General features: G+C 41.1%; 1 protein-coding gene across 11 annotated transcripts in view; it reads left to right on the top strand.

Annotated features, from left to right (window-relative positions):
• OSBPL3 (oxysterol binding protein like 3) overlaps nt 1–21251 on the top strand; it is a 207154-nt gene that overhangs the window by 166745 nt on the left and 19158 nt on the right. For all 11 annotated transcript variants that reach the window (XM_067746539.1, XM_067746537.1, XM_067746536.1 and 8 more), the window contains 3 exons: nt 757–1007; nt 4652–4789; nt 20083–20146. In XM_067746539.1, the coding sequence (XP_067602640.1) occupies nt 757–1007; nt 4652–4789; nt 20083–20146 (453 nt within the window). The remainder of the gene's footprint in view (nt 1–756; nt 1008–4651; nt 4790–20082; nt 20147–21251) is intronic.

Below are 21251 nucleotides of genomic sequence, written 5' to 3'. Positions count from 1 at the left end.
GAAAATAATCAGATATAATTAAATATCTAAGAATAGGAATATTCACTACTTTTTTTTAGCAAAACATTGAAACAAATCTAAAAGTCCAACAACAGATGAATAATTCAATAAATTATAGTTTATCCATAGCATGGAATTGTTTTACAGTCATTAAAAATGATATTTTAGAAGAATTTTAAATAGCATGGAAAAATATTTATGTTAACTGATTAAGCAAAACATTCAACTATACAAACATTGTCAGCTATATGGAGAAAACACTAAATGAAAATACTCCAAAATATAAATGGCTACTATTTCTGGGTAGTGGGTTATTGGATGACTTTTGTTTCCTTTATAATTTTCCTATAATATAAACACAATTGTTTTACCAGAATTGGAAACGATTTTTTTTAAAGACTTTAAAAGTTTTTATCAGAACTTGAAGTGCTTTTAAAAAGAGTTTAAAAGTAACCGCTCTGGGCATAGCAATCCAGTTTCCGGTTTTATTCTAAGTGCATATAAGCTATGAGGAACTAGCCTTTGATTAGGAGTATGAAGACCTCCCCATGAATAAAGTCCACGAGTTTTAGTGCTTATAATTTTGTGTACTTCATTTAGCTGCTCAGAATTCTTTTTATTTCCTGACTTCAGCCATAATCTGGATAACTGAGATTAATAGTATCATGGCGTACTTGCTCAGTAAGGTGGATTTTTTTTCCGTTTTAAAATAAAATGAAAATCCTTATAAGGCAACCAGACTTATTTCCCTTTCAGAGCCTGTTCTCCAAAATGTAGGGGAAGTCAAGTCCAAAAGAAGAACGTGCTTGCCGGCCCCGTGCCCCAAGTCCGGTAACGTCAGCTTGTGGAACATCCTGAGAACGAACATCGGGAAGGACCTGTCTAAGGTGGCCATGCCGGTGGAACTCAATGAGCCCCTCAACACGCTGCAGAGGCTGTGTGAGGAGCTGGAGTACAGCGAGCTCCTGGACAAGGCTGCCCAGACGCCCAGTGCCCTGGAGAGGATGGTGAGCACCGCAGGCGTGGTGGCCACTCCCAGGGCCCCGCAGAGCCAAGACGGGCACAGCCAGGGCTCCTGTCCCTCCGGTTCCCATCTGGATTGCCCGTCAGATCGGTTCATTTCCCAGCCACCTCCGCTTCCCCTCCGCCTGGCTGTTTTCAGTCACCTGGTCAGGGATTGCCACTGGGCGTGGCTTCCCTGTGACAGCTGCGGCCTGGGGCTACTTCTGCTCTGTGGTTTCGGGCTTCCTCTTTCTCCAGAACCTTCCATGGGATTGTTCTGATATTGCCTGGCTGGAAGACATGTCTTGAGGGCTGTCTGAGTATTTATTTTTACTACCCTGAGCGGATAGAACTTAATTTTTGGAGCTGGTTGATTTGTTTTGTTTTGTTTCATCCAGGGTAAATTTCCCTTGAGAACGTTTTTGTTTATTTTTGGAATTGTCCTATCGGCTCCTAAATTTTTAGAAAATATCATTCACTCACAGGTTTCACATCAGAAAGATTCTTCTCCCCCCCACACACTTCTTTTTTTTTGAATTAATTTTTATCAGAGTATAGTTGATCCCACACACACACTTCTTATTTTATAGAATACGTTTTTTTAAAAAAACCTCATCCTAGAGAGATTAACCTTCTGTTCTCTACTCAGTATCGATTCTAATCAAGTGATGAGGCTTCTGATGAAGGGGTCTCCGAGTATTTCTCATCCTTCCCCTGTCTTGTGGGGATGGGGTTAGGGGTACCTTAGTGGCAAGACTGTGGCCAAATCAGCCCTTTCTGTGACTGTGGCTTTTTGTTCTTCAAAACTTAGTGTCTCTTCCTCCTTTTGCCTCCTGGTATGTTACCTGCTCAACAGAAAGGTCATTGTTTGTGTGGGATGCTGGGACATGAGTGTCTTCCGCCAAATGCAGCATCTCTGCCCTAGGCATTTGCTGATTGGCTAAGTGGGACAACACGCCCCCAGCCTCAGGGAGGGACCCAGCTATACATCACCTCTCACGGTTGGAGGCCATTGTTTTCTAAATTGTACACATTCTGCAGTTTAAACCCTTATTGAAACTTCAATTTCTTCAGTGATTTGAGGATTAAGGGAAAATCTTTACTGGTTGAAAGAGACATTCCTGTCTCATCCCATACTGTCTCCTGGGACTTCTCCCATCAAAGAGATTTTCTTTCTTGATACTAATGATAATCAGAGTAGGAGAGAAAAACAAGCTGTTTATTTTTTGTCTTCTTTGTTACTCTTCCCCAGAGAATTTCTGTGAACAAAGGGAGGCAATTAGCTGCCAAGGCAAGTGTTAAAAGTTATCATTCGTGGACAGTGCTTTTCTTTAAAGAAAATGATTGGCTCTGAAGATGAAAGCATCCTTAAAAGGTGTTTCATTCTCGTAGCAATTTAGAGACCCTCCGGATGTCAGCTGATTGAGTGGTGTCATTGACGTTGAGAAGAAGTTTGAGGAAAGGCACCAGTACATTAGGAAGGGAAAGTTCAGGAAAGAATTGAGGACGAACCTAGCCCATGGATTGTGTTTACTGCTCTGAGTATGAAGGTCAGCTCTACCCCTGCAGAGATTCTCTCTCATATGGTCAGCCCACAAGGAGGATGCTTCGTTCTGCCTGCTCCCTCCCTCCTCTCTCCCCCTACATCATGAATGATACCAGATTCTTTTATAAATGCGTTATATGTTAAATTGTGAAGGTGATTCAGGGTTGATTCAGCATTCCATGTAGACGTGTGACCTTGCTGTTTATCAGGTAACAGACATCTGAGGAAGCAGAGAGAGGAACAGATATCCAGGTTTCAAGAACAGACAGAATTGAGCACAGCAAATTGATCTTTATAAGCTCTCCAGCTGCTCTAGAGTGTTCTATACACTTTAGTGTGAGGTGGTAAGGTGGGACCAGTTTTCAAAAGGCTGTTGAAAGTTATGTGACTGGTGAACATTTAAGAGAGGCTCACAGCTTTTTTTTTTCCAATATAAGAAACTTCATGAAATGAGCTGAGAAGAGGAAATATTGAGATTATTATTCTGTACTAGAAAGGAAAATTTGCTATTGCTACTTAGGTTTAATTTTTTGCCCCTTGCCCCTCAAAAGACCAAAAAGGATACAGACACACCTCAGAGATATTGCAAATTTGGTTCCAGACCACTGCGATAAAGCAAATATTACAATAAAGTGGGTCACATGAATTTTTTGGTTTCCCAGTGCATATAAAAGTTATGTTTACACAATACTATAGTCTATTAAGTGTACAATAGCATTATATCTAAAAGAAACAAGGTATACACCTTAACTTAAAAAATACTTTATTGGGCTTCCCTGGTGGTGCAGTGGTTGAGAGTCCGCCTGCCGATGCAGGGGACACGGGTTCGTGCCCCGGTCCGGGAAGATCCCACATGCTGCGGAGCGGCTGGGCCCGTGGGCCATGGCCGCTGAGCCTGCACGTCCGGAGCCTGTGCTCCGCAGCAGGAGAGGCCACAACAGTGAGAGGCCCACGTACCGCAAAAAAAAATACTTTATTGCTAAAAAATGCTAACCATCAATGCACCAGAGCCTTCATTGAGTGGTGGTAGTAACGTCACTGATCACAGATCACCATAACAAGTATAACAATAATGAAAAAGTTTGAAATAATGTGAGAAGTATCAAAATGGGACACAGAGACATGAAGTGAGCAAATGCTTTTGGAAAAATGGTGCCAATAGACTTACTTGATGCAAGGTTGCCACAAACCTTCAATTTATAAAAAACGAAGTTTCTACAAAGCACAATGAAGTAAAGCACAATAAAAAGAGGTGCCTGAACTGTGGCTCTTTGTTGCCCTGAAAGGGGAGCTGTGGAAAATGCTGAGACCCTCACAGCCACAGCCATTAAAGGATTTTCCTCATTTCATGTTCACCTATAGTTTTCCTTCCTTTTCCTCTTTGAGTTTTCATTTTTCCTCCCAGAAAAGCAGAACTTCTTAAAAGGCACTGTGCTCTGTCCCAGGCGCAGGAAATGACTCCCAAAGATTTTCTTTGGTCAAAATGAGGGGTTTTTTTGGTTTCTACAATATCAAATTGTGAATGATTAAACTTAGGATGCTTATTCCTGAATTTTTTTTTTATATTGGAGTAGAGTTGATAAACAACGTTGTGTTAGTTTCAGGTGTGCAGCAAAGTGATTCCAGTTATACATATAATACATGTATCAATTCTTTTTTAAGTTCTTTTCCCATTTAGGTTATTACAGAGTATTGAGCGGAGTTCCCTGTGGCTTATTCCTGAATTTTGAGGGAAGTTTAGCTTTTTTAATACTCTTCGTCCCTCTCCTCCTCAAAAGCCTTAGCACGACCTCAGGATTCTCAGACAGTGGCTGGTTTAGAGGGACTGACTCACCATCTTGAAAGGCATCTTGCAGGCATCAGACCAAATGGACAATCTGAAAAGGTCTGGTCCACTTGTGCCTGGGCCAAAATGAACACTATTTAAACCTACAACTTGAAACCAAAGTCGGTTTGGGTGTCTTTAAACCAGGGACAAATCTTTGGCTTTTCGAGATAAATTGTAAAGAGAGAAAGAAAGGTTTTATTTTGTTCATGTCTTTGTTCGTAAAAATAAATTTCTTGGTGATGGAGAAATAACCAGGTTCTCTCCGCTCTCGCTAGGTGTACGTGGCAGCCTTCGCCGTGTCCGCATATGCATCTAGCTACTTCCGCGCTGGGAGCAAGCCATTTAATCCAGTTCTTGGAGAAACATATGAGTGTATTCGTGAGGACAAGGGCTTCCAGTTTTTTTCAGAACAGGTGGGTATACACCCTTTTTGTTTGTTGGGAGAAGTTGCTTATGCCTCCCATTAAACGTGCTTTTGAAATATTTACATTCCACCTTTCACTGGCTTCAAAGCAACTGAGATAATTACAGTGCCTTTACACATAAAGAGAGGGATCAGTTTCCTTCTACTGAAACCTCTCCGCCACCCATGAGCATAAATACGCTAGCCAGGCTGAGGCTTGTTTGGCCATATGCATCGTCAGAGCCCTTCCTGTTGAAAGTTGTAGTGAAGAGGGACTTTTTTTTTAAAATTTAATTTTATTTATTTTTTTATACAGCAGGTTGTTATTAGTCATCAGTTTTATACACATCAGCGTATACATGTTAATCCCTATCACCCGCCCAATTCAGCACACCACCATCCTCACCCCCTGCCGCTCTCCCCCCTGCTTTCCCCCCTTGGTGTCCATACGTTTGTTGTATAGATCTGTCTCTCAGTTTCTGCCCTGCAGACCGGTTCATCTATACCATTTTTCTAGGTTCCACATATACGCGCTAATATACGATATTTGCTTTTCTCTTTCTAACTTACTTCACTCTGTATGACAGTCTCTAGATCCATCCACATCTCAACAAATGACCCAATTTCATTCCTTTTTATGGCTGAGTAATATTCCATTGTATATATGTACCACATCTTCTTTATTCATTCCACTGTCAATGGGCATTTATGTTGCTTCCATGACGTGGCTATTGTAAATAGTGCTGCAATGAACATTGGGGTGCATGTGTCTTTTTGAATTATGGTTTTCTCAGGGTATATGCCCAGTAGTGGGATTGCTGGGTCATATGGTAGTTCTATTTTTAGTTTTTTAAGGAACCTCCATACTGTTCTCCATAGTGGCTGTATCAATTTACATTCCCACCAACAGTGCAAGAGGGTTCCGTTTTCTCCACACCCTCTCCAGCATTTGTTGTTTGTACATTTTCTGATGATGCCCATTCTAACTGGTGTGAGGTGATACCTCATTGTAGTTTTGATTTGCATTTCTCTAATAATTAGTGATGTTGAGCAGCTATTGATGTGCTTCTCGGCCATCTGTATGTCTTCTTTGGAGAAATGTCTATTTAGGTCTTCTGCCCATTTTTGGATTGGTTGTTTGTTCTTTTGATATTGAGCTGCATGAGTTGCCTGTATGTTTTGGAGATTAATCCTTTGTCCGTCAATTCATTTGCAAATATTTCCTCCCCTTCTGAGGGTTGTCTTTTCGTCTTGTTTATGGTTTCCTTTGCTGTGCAAAAGCTTTTAAGTTTCATTAGGTCCCATTTGTTTATTTTTGTTTTTATTTCCATTACTCTAGGAGGTGGATCAAAAAAGATCTTGCTGTGATTTATGTCAAAGAGTGTTCTTCCTAAGTTTTCCTCTAAGAGTTTTATAGTGTCCAGTCTTACATTTAGGTCTCTAATCAATTTTGAGTTTATTTTTGTGTATGGTGTTAGGAAGTGTTCTAATTTCATTCTTTTACATGTAGCTGTCCAGTTTTCCCATCACCACTTATTGAAAAGACTGTCTTTTCTCTATTGTATATCCTTGCCTCCTTTGTCATAGATTAGTTGGCCATAGGTGCGTGGGTTTATCTCTGGGCTTTCTATCTTGTTCCATTGATCTATATTTCTGTTTTTTGCCAGTACCATATTGTCTTGATTACTGTTGCTTTGTAGTATAGTCAGAAGTCAGGGAATCTGATTCCTCCAGCTCCGTTTTTCTTTCTCAAGACTGCTTTGGCTATTCGGGGTCTTTTGTGTCTCCATACAAATTTTAAGATTTTTTGTTCTAGTTCTGTAAAAACTGCCATTGGTAATTTGTTAGGGATTGCATTGAATCTGTAGATTGCTTTATGTAGTTTAGGCATTTTCATAATATTGATTCTTCCAATCCAAGAACATGGTGTATCTCTCCATCTGTTGGTATCATCTTTCATTTCTTTCATCAGTGTCTTACAGTTTTCTGCATACTGGTCCTTTGTCTCCCTAGGTAGGTTTATTCCTAGGTATTTTATTCTTTTTGTTGCAATGATAAATGGGAGTGTTTCCTTAATTTCTCTTTCAGATTTTTCATTATTAGTATATAGCAATGCAAGAGATGTCTGTGCATTAATTTTGTATCCTGCAACTTTACCAAATTCATTAATTAGCTCTAGTAGTTTTCTGGTGGCATCTTTAGGATTCTCTATGTATAGTATATCATGTCATCTGCAAACAGTGACAGTTTTACTCTTTCTTTTCCAATTTGTATTCCTTTTATTTCTTTTTCTTCTGTGATTGCCGTGGCTAGGACTTCCAAAACTATGTTGAATAATAGTGGCAGGAGTGGACATCCTTGTCTTGTTCCTGATCTTAGAGGAAATGCTTTCAGTTTTTCACCATTGAGAATGATTTTTGCTGTGGGTTTGTTGTATATGGCCTTTATTATGTTGAGGTAGGTTCCCTCTATGCCCACTTTCTGGAGAGTTTTTATCATAAATGGATGTTAAATTTTGTCAAAAGCCTTTTCTGCATCTATTGAGATGATCATATGGTTTTTCTTCTTCAGTTTGTTAATATGGTGTATCACATTGATTGATTTGTGTATATTGTAGAATCCTTGCATCCCTGGGATAAATCCCCCTTGATCATAGTGTATGATCCTTTTGATGTGTTGTTGGATTCTGTTTGCTAGTATTTTGCTGAGGATTTTTACATCTATATTCATCAGTGATATTGGTCTGTAATTTTCTTTTTTTGTAGTAGCTTTGTATGGTTCTGGTATCAGGGTAATGGTGGCCTCATAGAATGAGTTTGGGAGTGTTCCTTCCTCTGCAATTTTTTGGAAGAGCTTGAGAAGGATGGGTGTTAGCGCTACTCTGAATGTTTGATAGAATTCACCTGTGAAGCCATCTGGTCCTGGACTTTTTTTTGTTGGAAGATTTTTAATCACACTTTCAATTTCATTACTTGTGATTGGTCTGTTCATATTTTCTGTTTCTTCCTGGTTCAGTCTTGGAAGGTTGTACCTTTCTAAGAATTTGTCCATTTCTTCAGGTTGTCCATTTTATTGGCATAGAGTTGCTTGTAGTCGTCTCTTAGGCTGCTTTGTATTTCTGTGGTGTCTGTTATAACTTCTCCTTTTTCATTTCTAATTCTATTGATTTGAGTCCTCTTCCTCTTTTTCTTGATGAGTCTGGCTAATGGTTTATCGATTTTGTTTATCTTCTCAAAGAGCCAGCTTTTAGTTTTATTGATCTTTGCTATTGTTTTCTTTGTTTCTATTTCATTTATTTCTGCTCTGATCTTTATGATTTCTTTTCTTCTGCTAACTTTGGGTTTTGTTTGTTCTTCTTTCTATAGTTCTTTTAGGTGTAAGGTTAGATTGTTTACTTGAGATTTTTCTTGTTTCCTGAGGTAGGCTTGTATAGCTATAAACTTCCCTCTTAGAACTGCTTTTGCTGCATCCCATGGGTTTTGGATCGTCATGGTTTCCTTGTCATTTGTCTCTAGGTATTTTTTTATTTCCTCCTTGATTTCTTCAGTGATCTCTTGGTTATTTAGTAACGTATTGTTTAGCCTCCATGTGTTTGTGTTTTTTACGTTTTTTCCCCTGTAATTGATTTCTAATCTAATAATGTTGTGGTTAGAAAAGATGCTTGATATGATTTCAATTTTCTTAAATTTACTGAGGCTTGATGTGTGACCCAAGATATGATCTGTCCTGGAGAATGTTCCATGCGCACTTGAGAAGAAAGTGTAATCTGCTGTTTTTGGATGGAATGTCCTATAAATGTCAATTAAATCTATCTGGTCTGTTGTGTCATTTAAAGCTTGTATTTCCTTATTAATTTTCTGTTTGGTTGATCTGTCGATTGGTGTTAAGTCCCCCACTATTATTGTGTTACTGTCGATTTCCTCTTTTATAGCGGGTAGCAGTTGCCTTATGTATTGAGGTGCTCCTATGTTGGGTGCATGTATATTTATAATTTTTATATCTTCTTCTTGGATTGATCCCTTGATCATTATATAGTGTCCTTCCTTGTCTCTTGTAACATTCTTTATTTTAAAGTCTATTTTGTCTGATATGAGTATTGCTACTCCAGCTTTATTTTGATTTCCATTGGCATGGAATATCTTTTTCCATCCCCTCACTTTCAGTCTCTTGTAGTCAGCATATATATGGGTCTTGTTTTTGTATCCATTCAGCAAGCCTGTGTCTTTTGGTTGGAGCATTTAATCCATTCATATTTAAGGTAATTATTTATATGTATGTTACTATGACCATTTTCTTAATTGTTTTGGGTTTGTTTTTGTAGGTCCTTTTCTTCTCTTGTGTTTCCCACTTAGAGAAGTTCCTTTAGCGTTTGTTGTAGAGCTGGTTTCGTGGTGCTGAATTCTCTTAGCTTTTGATTATCTGTAAAGCTTTTGATTTCTCCATCGAATCTGAATGAGATCCTTGCTGGGTAGAGTAATCTTGGTTGTAGTTTCTTCCCTTTCATCACTTTAAGTATATCATGCCACTCCCTTCTGTCTTGTATAGTTTCTGCTGAGAAATCAGCTGTTAACCTTATGGGAGTTCCCTTGTATGTTTTTTGTCATTTTTCCCTTGCTGCTTTCAATAATTTTTCTTTGTCTTTAATTTTTGCCAGTTTGATTACCATGTGTCTCAGTGTGCTTCTCCTTGGATTTCTCCTATATGGGACTCTCTGCCCTTCCTGGAGTTGGGTTGATATTTCCTTTCCCATGTTAGGGAAGTTTTTGACTATAATCCTTTCAAGTATTTTCTCGGGTCCTTTCTGTCTCTCTTCTCCTTCTGGGACTCCTATAATGCGAATGTTGTTGCATTTAATATTCTCCCAGAGGTCTCTTAGGCTGTCTTCATTTCTTTTCATTCTTTTTTCTCTATTCCGTTCTGCAGCAGTGAATTCCACTATTCTGTCTTCTAGGTCACATATTCTTTCTTCTGCCTCGGTTATTCTGCTATTGATTCCTTCTAGTGTATTTTTCATTTCACTTATTGTATTGTTTATGTCTGTTTGTTTGTTCTTTAATTCTTCTAGGTCTTTGTTAAACATTTCTTGCATCTTCTCAATCTTGGCCTCCCTTCTTTTTCCGAGGTCCTGGATCATCTTCACTATCATTACTCTGAATTCTTTTTCTGGGAGGTTACCTATGTCCACTTCATTTAGTTGTTTTTCTGGGGTTTTATGTTGTTCCTTCATCTGGTACATAGCCCTCTGCCTTTTCATCTTGTCTATCTTTCTGTGAATGTGGGGTTTTTTTCCCCACAGGCTGCAGGATTGTAGTTCTTCTTGCTTCTGCTGTCTGCCCTCTGATCGATGAGGCTATCTAAGAGGCTTGTGCAAGTTTCCTCATGGGAGGGACTGGTAGTGGGTATAGCTGGCTGTTGCTCTGGTGGGCAGAGCTTAGTAAACCTTTAATTAGCTTGACTGCTGATGGGTGGGGCTGGGTTCCCTCCCTGTTGGTTGTTTGGCCTGAGGCGACCCCAAACTGGAGCCTACCCGAGCTCTTTGGTGAGGCTAATGGGGGACTCTGGGAGGGCTCATGCCAAGGAGTACTTCCAAGAACTTCTGTTGCCAGTGTTCTTGTCCTCACAGTGGGACAGAGCCACCCCCCACCTCTGCAGGAGACCCTCCAACACTAGCAGGTAGGTCTGGTTCAGTCTCCCCTGGGATCGCTGCTCCTTCCCCTGGGTCCCGATGCATACACTACTTTGTGTGTGCCCTCCAAGAGTGGAGTCTCTGTTTCCCCCAGTCCTGTTGAAGTCCTGCAGTCAAATCCCACTTGCCTTCAAAGTCTGATTCTCTAGGAATTCCTCCTCCCGTTGCCCGATCCCCAGGTTGGGAAGCCTGACGTGGGGCTCAGAGCCTTCACTCCAGTGGGTGGACTTCTGTGGTATAAGTGTGTGGGGATGGACTTTTAAAGCACGAAGCATTTGCCCAACTGCAACTTAGAGATTGGAAGTGTGCACCCTAGCTTGCTGAATCATCCTTTTAGAGCAGAAGCACCCCCTTCAGAAGGGGCAGCACCAAATAAACACATTATTCTTGATTTTAATTTAAGAGGAATCCTTCATTCGTGTATTTATTCATTCCATCCATAAATATTTCTCGAGACTATACCACCTGCCTGTCACCGTTCCAGGTGCTGGGATACTGCAGTGGTTGGGAACTGGGGGCAGACAAGAACACCTGTCCCTTATGCAGTGGATGGACATACCTTATGCTTACGCAGCTTGAGTTCCCTAAGGAGGTTCCACAAGACCCTTCCCGCCTGAGTTAACAGAGAATAATATTCAAGAACAGTATCTATGGAGTCAGCCAGCCTAGATTCAAATCTCAGCTCTCCCTTTCACTAGCACTTAGAGCACTTATACTTGAAGTATAAAGTGTTATATGAAGGTTTGTTGTCGTTATTGACGTTATGACAGCATGGTTTGCCGTAGTGGAATGTTGGGGACATCGAAAACCTCTGTCAGTAAGGAATTGTTTAGCTAAAATAGAGTGCATCCTGCCTGAAAATAAAGAGCATTTCTCTCCCATCTGGTTAAGGCAGCACCTGAGTGTGTCTACCCTCTGTATATCCCTAAATGTCAGCCTGGGAACATGAAAACATCATTGATACATTTCAGCCCTCTCAATTCTTAGAAAACTGAGGAAAAAGGGATGGGTTGCTAAAACATTATTTTCCTTCTGTTATCTTGCTGCCTTGTTTATCAGTGGACTGGTATTATGGGAGTAGGAAGGGGAGGGTTGTGTGGCTGAGAGACTTATGAAGATGGTGGTTGTCTTAACTGTGAATTACGAGCACCTTCTCTGAAACTCAAAGGAAAATGACTATACAATAATCCCAAAGCACATTTTCAATTGCTTTCCAGTTAGCAGCTAAAACGAGAAATTAAACACTGATATTGGGGCGGTAGGGGGTTAAATCAGTAGTTAAAGGGTAAGATAATCTGATTCAAATTCAACTGGGTTATTTAAATACTAAATCTAAAATGGAATGTGAATAAATGAAAATATAATTTGGTTACCATGGTATTACATGCACTCATGTGAAAAAACAAAGGCCGAAAATAGCTCCAAACTACAGCAGACAATCAGGACAGGAAGAATAGGTAGAAGAAAAGAGTAGTAACGTGAGCTTGTTGTAAAGCTGAGCTTCAATCCCACTAGCCCTTGATGGGGCAGGGCTGATTCAGGATCTGCACGTGCTTCCACTGTGGTGGCAGGGAGAGAGAAAGCAGAGCTCCTGGGCACATGTGCACAGAGACAGAAAGAGCATTACATAAGTTAGTCTTTAGTTCCGTGAAACGGATCCTAAGGAAATAAGCAAGAAAGGGATCTGGCCGTTGTTAGTAGCATAGGGCGTGCTGGGTGTCATATGGACCTGCTTTAAAATCTTAACCCCGCCACTTTGTGTGTGGCCTTGTATAAGCTACTTAAACTTTCTGAAACTCAGTTGTTTCTTTATCTGTAAAATAGGAATGATCATGCTTAGCTCATAGGTTGCAGGAAGGGTAAGTGAAATAACACATTGATATATAAAGCACGTTCAGTACCTGGTTATTGCTCTTATATTTAGAGGCAACTTCTAAAATGCTTTTTAATACACAGTGTTAAGAACACTTAGAGGAGTGTTGAAATAAGATGTGCTATATCTACTGTACTGATTCAGGTGGTTTGAAGGTGGCATATTGTCACTGGTGAGTCTCTGACACAAAGCAAGCCATGAGGCACCCAGGAGTCCTCACAGCTGGCTTCACCATGGGGATACCAACAGTCCTGATCATGAGGGAACCACTTCATCTGTCTTGAATTTAGCCTTATGGGCTAGATAGTTGGTTCTTTAAATATACCTGAGAATGGACGAGCCTCTCAGGGACAGAATCACACTAGCTAAGGTTATAAGAGACATATGTAAACCAGAATGCTACTATATGCCCTTAGCATGAAAAATAGACCTGCCGTGGGGACCAGATGGCTTTGGTCAGCCTGACCAGTGATGCTTTCCCCATAGACTACTTAGGAAGACAGAATTGTAGTCATCAGGTAAGTGTACAGTGAGAAGGAGAGGTGGCTATTTAATTCAACGTGGCAGGCTGTCCACTGCCGCAGAAGTGAAAAGAGTTTTGACCAGGGCCCTCCTTTCCCAGCCAGCAGGAGAAACATCCATTCAGCCTCCCCCATTCCCTCCCTCGCCCCTGTTGGTTATGCTGACCTGGCGACCCGTTGTGCATGAAGGCTTTCTAATTTACCACATCTAAAGAGAGTGCCAGAGCATTTATTCTGTTTCATGCTGGTACCTGCCAGTCTGGCTCCTTCTGCTTCTGACCCAGGAGAGGTTCTGTTACGGAGACAGAGTGACTCTACCCTTGTCTATTAGGTGTAGGTGATGGACTTCTGCTTTCAGAGTTTGGGGCTTCTTTGCTTTCTTGTATCTCTCTACAATAAGTAGAGCTTGCTGAATGACTAATATAATAAACTGAACAGGACCCCGAATTAAGATTTTGGGGTTGAATTTTATTCTAAGGAGGACATTGACGGAAATCATATCTCCAAGTGAAAGGACCTGGAAAGAAACAAAGCTAACTCAGCTTTTCTAGACAGCAGAGTCAGGTGATTTGGAAAGTGATGTCTATCCCTTTCCTCCAAGCCCTTAGGTTTTGTGGTTTGCGGTTTTGGTGGGTATGGGGATGTTTGGAGTCGTCGGTGATTAAGGAAGTTGAAGTAAGTACTACTGCGCAGAGTTCAGCTATGTGGAAGCTTGCCCCCTTTACCTTGTATCTCATGCAGAAGACCCAAAAATGCAGGAGCGAAATGACTCGTGCAGTCAGAAACGAGAGAAAGCATTTGCTGTTCAAGTTTTCCTCCTGTCAGTTAACTAGTATTATGCTTGCAGGGTGCTTTTTGCTTTTCAAACTTGCGCAGGACCTTATTTGATCTTCACAATACCCCTGTGTGGCAAGTGGGGTGAGGATCAGTTACAGGTGAGGAAACCGACGCCTAGGCCCATCGGCACCTTCCAGTGGCCCTCAGCTGCACCCTCTGTTTCTATTCCAGCATCCTCTCTCCCTCACCTTTTTTTTGGTGTCTCTTGTGTGGGTTTAGTGCTCAGAGCTGCCGGAGTCACCAGCTGCCGATGTGAAAACAGCCTTTTGTACACTGTTCAGACTATGGGGTTTTGCCTCTCATTGTCACATAAACCTTTCATCCTCCAAACTCACGTAGGGCTTTGTTCTCAACTCCCGTTGTGGGCTGGGCAGTGGCCTTTGTGAACAAGGAATATTCAGGAATCAATCATAAACATTCCCGTCATATGTGCTAACCTCTGACTGTTCCACCTTCTCAGGGGAGGAGTTTCCTTTTTTTCCAAGGGAATCCAGAAGGAACGGACTTCCTTTGCCTTGTCAGGGACCGAGGATCCTGCTGGCAGGATTCTTGGTTCTCGGGCAGCCTGGGTTGGAGCTTCATCAGGGACTGGACGGGTCAGAAAACTCATTTCAGTTTGCTTTGCTTCTCTGTTTTGTACCTTTGGGAACAAAAGTACAGAAGTTGGTGTCTATAAAGGATAAGCAGTTAAGCTATTGTCTAAAAGTGGCTTTTCCTAATTACCTGGAACTTCAGTTGTCAGGTCACTGCTCAAGCCATCTTCACCATTTACCCACCCAGCCACTACTGTTGAGTTTCTGGCAGCAAAGCTGAGCAAAGTTATTGAGTTACTAAAATGTAAGAGATTCAATTGAAGTCTTTTATCTTTTGCTTCATGGGTTCAGCCCTTCTTCCTTTTCTGTTACTCATCAGAACTCTGAACATTCTTGGCTGGATTTAAAAATACCCTACTTATCACTCCCCCACCCCCACCCCGTTGCACACCCACATCACCCGTCTGAATAGTTCTTTCATCTACTAGTAGGCAGGGTTATTTACTTCTGATTAAAGTGGCAGCTTGTTTAAAGACATTATCAGGGGAAATTCAAGCTGTTCAAATAAAATAAGCAATAAGTCAACTGTAAGGTGACTAAACCAGTGCTTCTGCATTTCTAGGTCAAGTCATTACTTAATGTAGTTTTTGGTTTTTTGTTTTTTTTTAAGAAACCATGTATTTATCAAATAAGTGCTTAACTCTGAACTTAGGGGAAGAGAAAATAATTGGCAACTGTATTTTCCCCAAAATCAGGCCAGTATCCTTGGCATCCTCCTTAATAGCTTTCTCTTATAATCCACGTCCTATTCATCAGCAAATCCTAGGATCTTCCTTCCAAAACCAGCCATTTTCACTGCCACCCCACTGGTGCTGGCCACCAAGCCCAAGCCATCGGCATCGATGACTGGGCTTGTTGCGATAGACTCATCAACTGGTCTCTTGTTTCCATAGCCAATTCTGCACTCAGCAGCCAGAGTGATTGCTCTCACGATTTCCCCAGTCACTTGGGATCAAATCCCAAGTCCTGGCTATGGCCCACAAAGCCCTGCGATATGCCACCCCCAGATATCATGACTCCTTCCACTTTGACTCATTTAGCTTTAGCCATGCTGGCCTTTTTTTTTTTTTTTTTTTTTGCCGTACACGGGCCTCTCACTGCTGTGGCCTCTCCCGTTGAGGAGCAGAGGCTCCGGATGCACAGGCTCAGCGGCCATGGCTCACGGGCCCAGCTGCTCCGCGGCATGTGGGATCCTCCCGGACCGGGGCACGAACCCGTGTCCCCTGCATCGGCAGGCGGACTCTCAACCACTGCGCCACCAGGGAAGCCCCATGCTGGCCTTTTTGCTTCTCCTAAAACATATCAGGCATTTGTCAGCCCTGGGTAGTGGCTGTGTCCTCTGATCTAGACATACTTCCCCCAGCTATCCATGTGGTTAACTGCCTTATTTCTCTTAGCCTCAGAGGTTTCTATCACAGAGTCCTGCCCCAACCACCCTGTCTGATATGATACTTCCACTGACCATCTGCCATCCTCCATCCTCATCCTTGCTTTATTCTCCTTTACTACTGACAGATTATGTGCTTATTTGTTTAATAGTCTGTCTCACCTACTTCTGCACTAAAATGTAAACTCCAGGAGGGTAAAGATTTTTGTTTCTTTTGTTTCTCATTGTATCCACAGTGACTAAGACAGTGCCTGACACATCACAGGCAATCAGCAAATGTTTGATGAATGCCTTGGTCCCCTCCGTGGGTGATTTTTGACCTGCCACTTGTTCTCTTTTCCACGAGCAGGGCTTCATGGTTAGAGACGCGTCCAGAACTAGGAGGACTCTATAGTTATGCCTCTGGAGAGCTGCAGAATTGATGTATTTAAGGGTTTATTTTTCTAAATCTGAAGAAGAAAAACCTACAAAATACACACATATTGAATGCACTCTTGACCCATATTCTCCTCTCCTTACCACCCACCTCATATAAAGTGCATTCTCAAAGCATCTATCACAAATGATTAGGTCAGGGTGAAGAAAGACCTCAGATACACAAATAAATTACAAGAATTCTTAACTACCATGGGAACCCATTGACTCTGGGATTGTAGAAAAAAGATACATATAAATATTTGCACAATAAAAACCATGTAAACTAATTTCCTGAATGTTTGAGAATCCTTACCAGTCAGAAATTGCTCTTATTTGATTGGAATGGAGAGGAAGTGATGGAGAGAGATACTAAAAAACTAGTCTAAAGTGGCTTTAGCTAGCAGACTAACAGACAGCGTCTACTGCGGGGCTGAATCAGTTCAGACTCAAAATCTAGTGCCTTTCTATGCCTGGGTTACAATGTAATGAGAAGAGAAACTCAACCAAATCCCATACTAGCAAACACAGGTTCGATTGTGCACATTATTCTCTATTCCGGTAGATTTTAGAGAGATTACCATCAACAAAGATTAAATGATTAACAGTGTATTACCCCCTTTCCATGGGTATTAAAATTAATCAAAGACTTAACAGAATCTTCTCCAGTTGGCTGGCATCCACTGCCGCCTCTGATGTTAGGATTCAAAGAAAACAGATGTTAGAATGATAGCATTTTGAAGCCAGAGGGATTCTCAGACCTCATTCTACAAAGAAATAAATGAGAGAGAGGTTGGAAAGGTCAGACTCAGAAGATTCCTTCTCCAAGTATCCATGAGATGGGACCTTAATGGTGTGCCGAGGCTCTGGGGAGGGACCAGAGCCCAACTTTGAGAGCAGTCATTGAGGAGCAGCTGAGGCATCGCAGGAAACAGCATTGGATTTGAAGTCTGAGGACCTGGGTTTAAAACACTACCCTCATCACTGATTAACTGTGTAACACTGGGCAGGCTCTTCACTGGAAAGAACCCGTTTCCTAATTTATAAAATAAGGGTAATGAAGACACAAGGTGACCGTGAGAGCTAAGTGGAAATACCACTCATGACACAAAGTTAAAATTTAATCTCTGCTTACTCCATACCAGCATATGATCCTGGCACTTTCCATGTGTTATCTTTTTGGGTTTGCAAAGTCAGTGGTACTAGCGCTATTTTGCAGATGAGGTAATTGGGGCCCAGAGGGTTTTAAAACACACTCAAGGTCATACAGCCAGTAGATGATATTGCAGTTAGGTTCTAGATCTGTGGGACTTCAGAAGCTCTCCCTCACTCTCTGAAACTCATGCAGCACATGGCAGAGGCTTCAGAAATGTTTCATGAATAAATAACCTGTTGTGAGGAAATATATCAAAGAAAAATAAGGCATCAATTTAATTTCCCTGGAAAGCTTTGTAAACTTCTGAAAAGCCATGTGCACCAAATAAATCACTCCCAAAGGCCTTTTTAAGCCAGAAAGAAATAAGCCAAATCACTGATATTTCAATGTTGAGATTAATGCATTCAGAAAACAGCCCTTGGACCTCATCTAAAGGCACTTTGCTAAGCATTGATTCATTAATCTGACACAATCATTTTAAAAGGTCAAATTAAAAAAAAGAAAAAGGTCGAATTAGGGCTTCCCTGGTGGTGCAGTGGTTGAGAGTCCGCCTGCTGATGCAGGGACACGGGTTCGTGCCCCGGTCCGGGAAGATGGCCGCTGGGCCTGCGCGTCCGGAGCCTGTGCTCCGCAACGGGAGAGGCCACAGCAGTGAGAGGCCCGCGTAACGCAAAAAAAAAAAAAGGTCAAATTAGCATTTTATGGGACATATGTATACTTTATGGTATGATAGGCTTGCTTTTATAATTCATATGGACAGTATATTCATCCTTGTATTATGGGATTTTAAATTATTACAGAAGAGTTTATAGTTTTTATATATTGTATTTTGCTTTGATGTTTATATTTAGCCAGACTTATAAAATGCCAAATTCTTGATAAAGGCTGTGGTCTTTGCATTTTTTACTATATAATTTCTGTGGGAATGAATATGATCTACTTTATAATAATCTACTTTAAAATATGCCTACATTGTGGGACAGGGGAACATTCCATAGCTCCTCTCCCTCCACTCGGGGGTGGATAGGGCAGGTAGAGTGAAGAAGTGAGGGGTTGGTGTTGTCTTGCCCTAGTTTAGTTTTATACGATCCTGAGGCTTAAAAGTTAACTCCGCTGTTTTTGTTGAGAGCTAGTGGGAAAAGAAGGGAAAACAGGGGTGTAGCGGTTTGTGATATAAAGTATCTGCAGGGGGTTGGACTGAAAAAGAAGAAGATGAAGGAAAGCAGAGAGTTGCATTTTTAGGAGTGAGGTTTCTAAGTCAGTGTTTGAGCTGAAAAGCACATAGGCACGGGGAGGGGGCTCACATTCTCAAGAGGCCTCTGAGAATTAAGACCATCGGGGGACGGTAAATGTGCACCTCCCACCTCATATTGGATCTGGGTTTTATGTTCATCAAGACCTGAAAGATGCCTGCCCTGTTGACATCTTTGTCCCTGCTTTTCTCCGAGCCAGGCTGGTACCATTGCACTCCCATCAGTTGAACGTGTGTGTGGTGTCACTCACGATGATCCTGTCCCTGCCGTTCTCCACCTGGAGGAGGGCCACAGAAGTGGTTCTTAAACTGTGTTCCGTGTTCACTGCAGTCCAGGGTCCAGAGCAAGGCGAGTGGTTGTGGATTGGTCATCCCCACTTCCTGCCACACCTGTTCACCTCAACCGGGTTCTGAGTATACTGAGTTCTTGATAAGATATGTTTGAAAACAGGGTGTGGCTGCTTAAGAATTTTTTTGTGTGAAACTTTTTTGAAAACCATCTGTAAACCAAAAATGCTGGGGTTTACCTCTACTTCTTCCCTATCAGTGTGTCTGGGAAACGTTACTGTTACTTAGTCTTTCTAGTTTCAGTCTCCTCATGTGTAATATGCTGGCTTTGGCCCAAATGCCCTAAATGTAAGATACCTTTGCCAAGAACCAGCTAAGTCAGAGAAATTTCTGTAAACGCCGCTAGCAGCATTACTCTGGTTTTACTAATACCGAATTATGGTAACAGCACATGTACTGCTCTCGTGCCTTTCCTGTTACTGAGATAATGAGGAAATTAACTGAGAAGTCTTTTCTCTTTAGCTTCTTCATTAGTGAATAAAACAGAAGTAATGACCTCAGTGATAAAAGGCAGGGAAATGAGCTACAGTCTCTGTTACACGGGACTCTCTTTTCTACAATGTAATTTGCATATTCACTCAAGATATTTTTATGAACAAAAATTTTTTCTTAGCAGTTGACTAACATTTCTTCCATAATTGTTTAGCTCTTTTTTTTTATAAAAACATTCTTTTTTTAAAAAAACTATCTTGGATTCGTCTTCTCGTCAGTGATTTAATAAAAAGTGGCTGGACTATGTGATGCAGAGTTTTCAAAAGAGTAAAATCTGCTGAGCCAAAGAGCATTTGTGTGTTGCTTAGGAATATTTACGTAACTAGGTTCGACTGTTTGACATCTTAATTAAAACATTTGTGGGTCCTTTCAGAATAGCATTGATTTTGACCTTGGCAGCTAACGTCAGATTAGATGATTTATAAGTGGGCAGTGTTTGCATCTCTGCTTTTGTTTTCATGTCTTTCAAAACACGTCTCTACCCTCATCACTCACCACTCGGCTGCTTTTTCCCCAGGCTTCTGGAGGCTTCCATTCACAGGCTTTTTCCTGACATATTTGAGCAAGACAGAGCTGACTATGTCAGGAGCACCCTCTTGAGGACAGACTTATTGAAGGGAAACTAAACAAGTTTCCGTTCCGTTCGACGCTGCAATCGTATTACATCTCAGTGCAAGGGAGAAAGAATGGATTTCGTGAGACACAAAAGTTAATTGTTTGTTTCTTCGCCTTTGTTTCCATCAGGTCAGCCACCATCCACCTATTTCTGCATGTCACGCTGAGTCTGGAAATTTTGTTTTCTGGCAAGGTAATGTGCTCGTATATTTGACTTCTGTCCTTTTGTGTAATGGTATAATTTATTTCATTCAGGAACTACTGTAAACGCTTGTTAAGGTCAAAAGTGGGCCCTGGACTTGGGCCTCATTGGAAGCAACTGTACCACTTGATGTTCTTGCCTCTCACCTCTGAACAATAACTGCCGTTTGTCGACTTCAAAATTCAAGATTCTGGAGGATAACTTAGTTGTTCTCTTCTTTCAAAATCCTCAGTCTTTGTCTGGGCCACCACCATGGTTTATTGCTACAATTTTTCCTTTATCACATTCCGTGGCCATTTGAAATGCCTCATGTATTTCAAGACATTAAATATTTACGGTTATTTATCAGATTCTAGACAGCAGACGGTTCTTTTGCTTTTGAAGCTTTAAATTTTATTTCTGAAATTTTACATTGCTGACTTTTTTTTTCAGTTTGGGGTTGTTCCTGTATTCAGTTTATTATATTTTGAATTTGGGAAGGGATGGCTTGCTCTGAAGAATAAATAAGGCTGCAAATATTTCCTAAATGGATTAATTAATTTTGTTAAGTTATTTATTCCAAAGTCAGAAGGTGCTATAGAAAGAAAGTTTGAGCATCCCAGGTTTTAGAACAATGAGCACATGTCAGTTTTTTAAGATTCTTCTCTGCTAACTGGTTAACACCTGATATGCCACACTGCCTTTTTTTTAATGCATCTATAAAATTTAAAAGATGAGAAAGAGTATTTTGTGAAAAAATTTCCTTCCCCCATTCCAGTTCGTAGCCATCCAGTTTCTCTATCTGGACGCAATATTACCAGTTTAGGTTACAAGTACCATGGTTTCCTTTCTGAGTCTTTGCTACTAAAGTTTAAAATTGAAGCTTGACTGGAGACGTCTCTTTCACCGAAACCCTCTGGAAATAATTCCCATAAGATATCTAACCTCCTAATTGCTGTGTCATTGACCTTGTTAGCACTTTATTATTATTTTTTTAAGTTAGGTATTAGGTAATGGGAGGGGTCTTCTTCAAGTACTTCCTGTGTGCTCCTTACATCAATCAGAGTTTTCTCCTCCACTCCCTTTGCTTCTTCTTCATCAGCTTCTTCCTGGGCAA

The sequence above is a fragment of the Pseudorca crassidens genome, chromosome 8 (assembly GCF_039906515.1).
Source record: "Pseudorca crassidens isolate mPseCra1 chromosome 8, mPseCra1.hap1, whole genome shotgun sequence".
In the NCBI taxonomy this organism is placed as follows: Eukaryota; Metazoa; Chordata; class Mammalia; order Artiodactyla; family Delphinidae; genus Pseudorca; species Pseudorca crassidens.
This window is presented reverse-complemented; position numbering and strand designations above follow the sequence as displayed.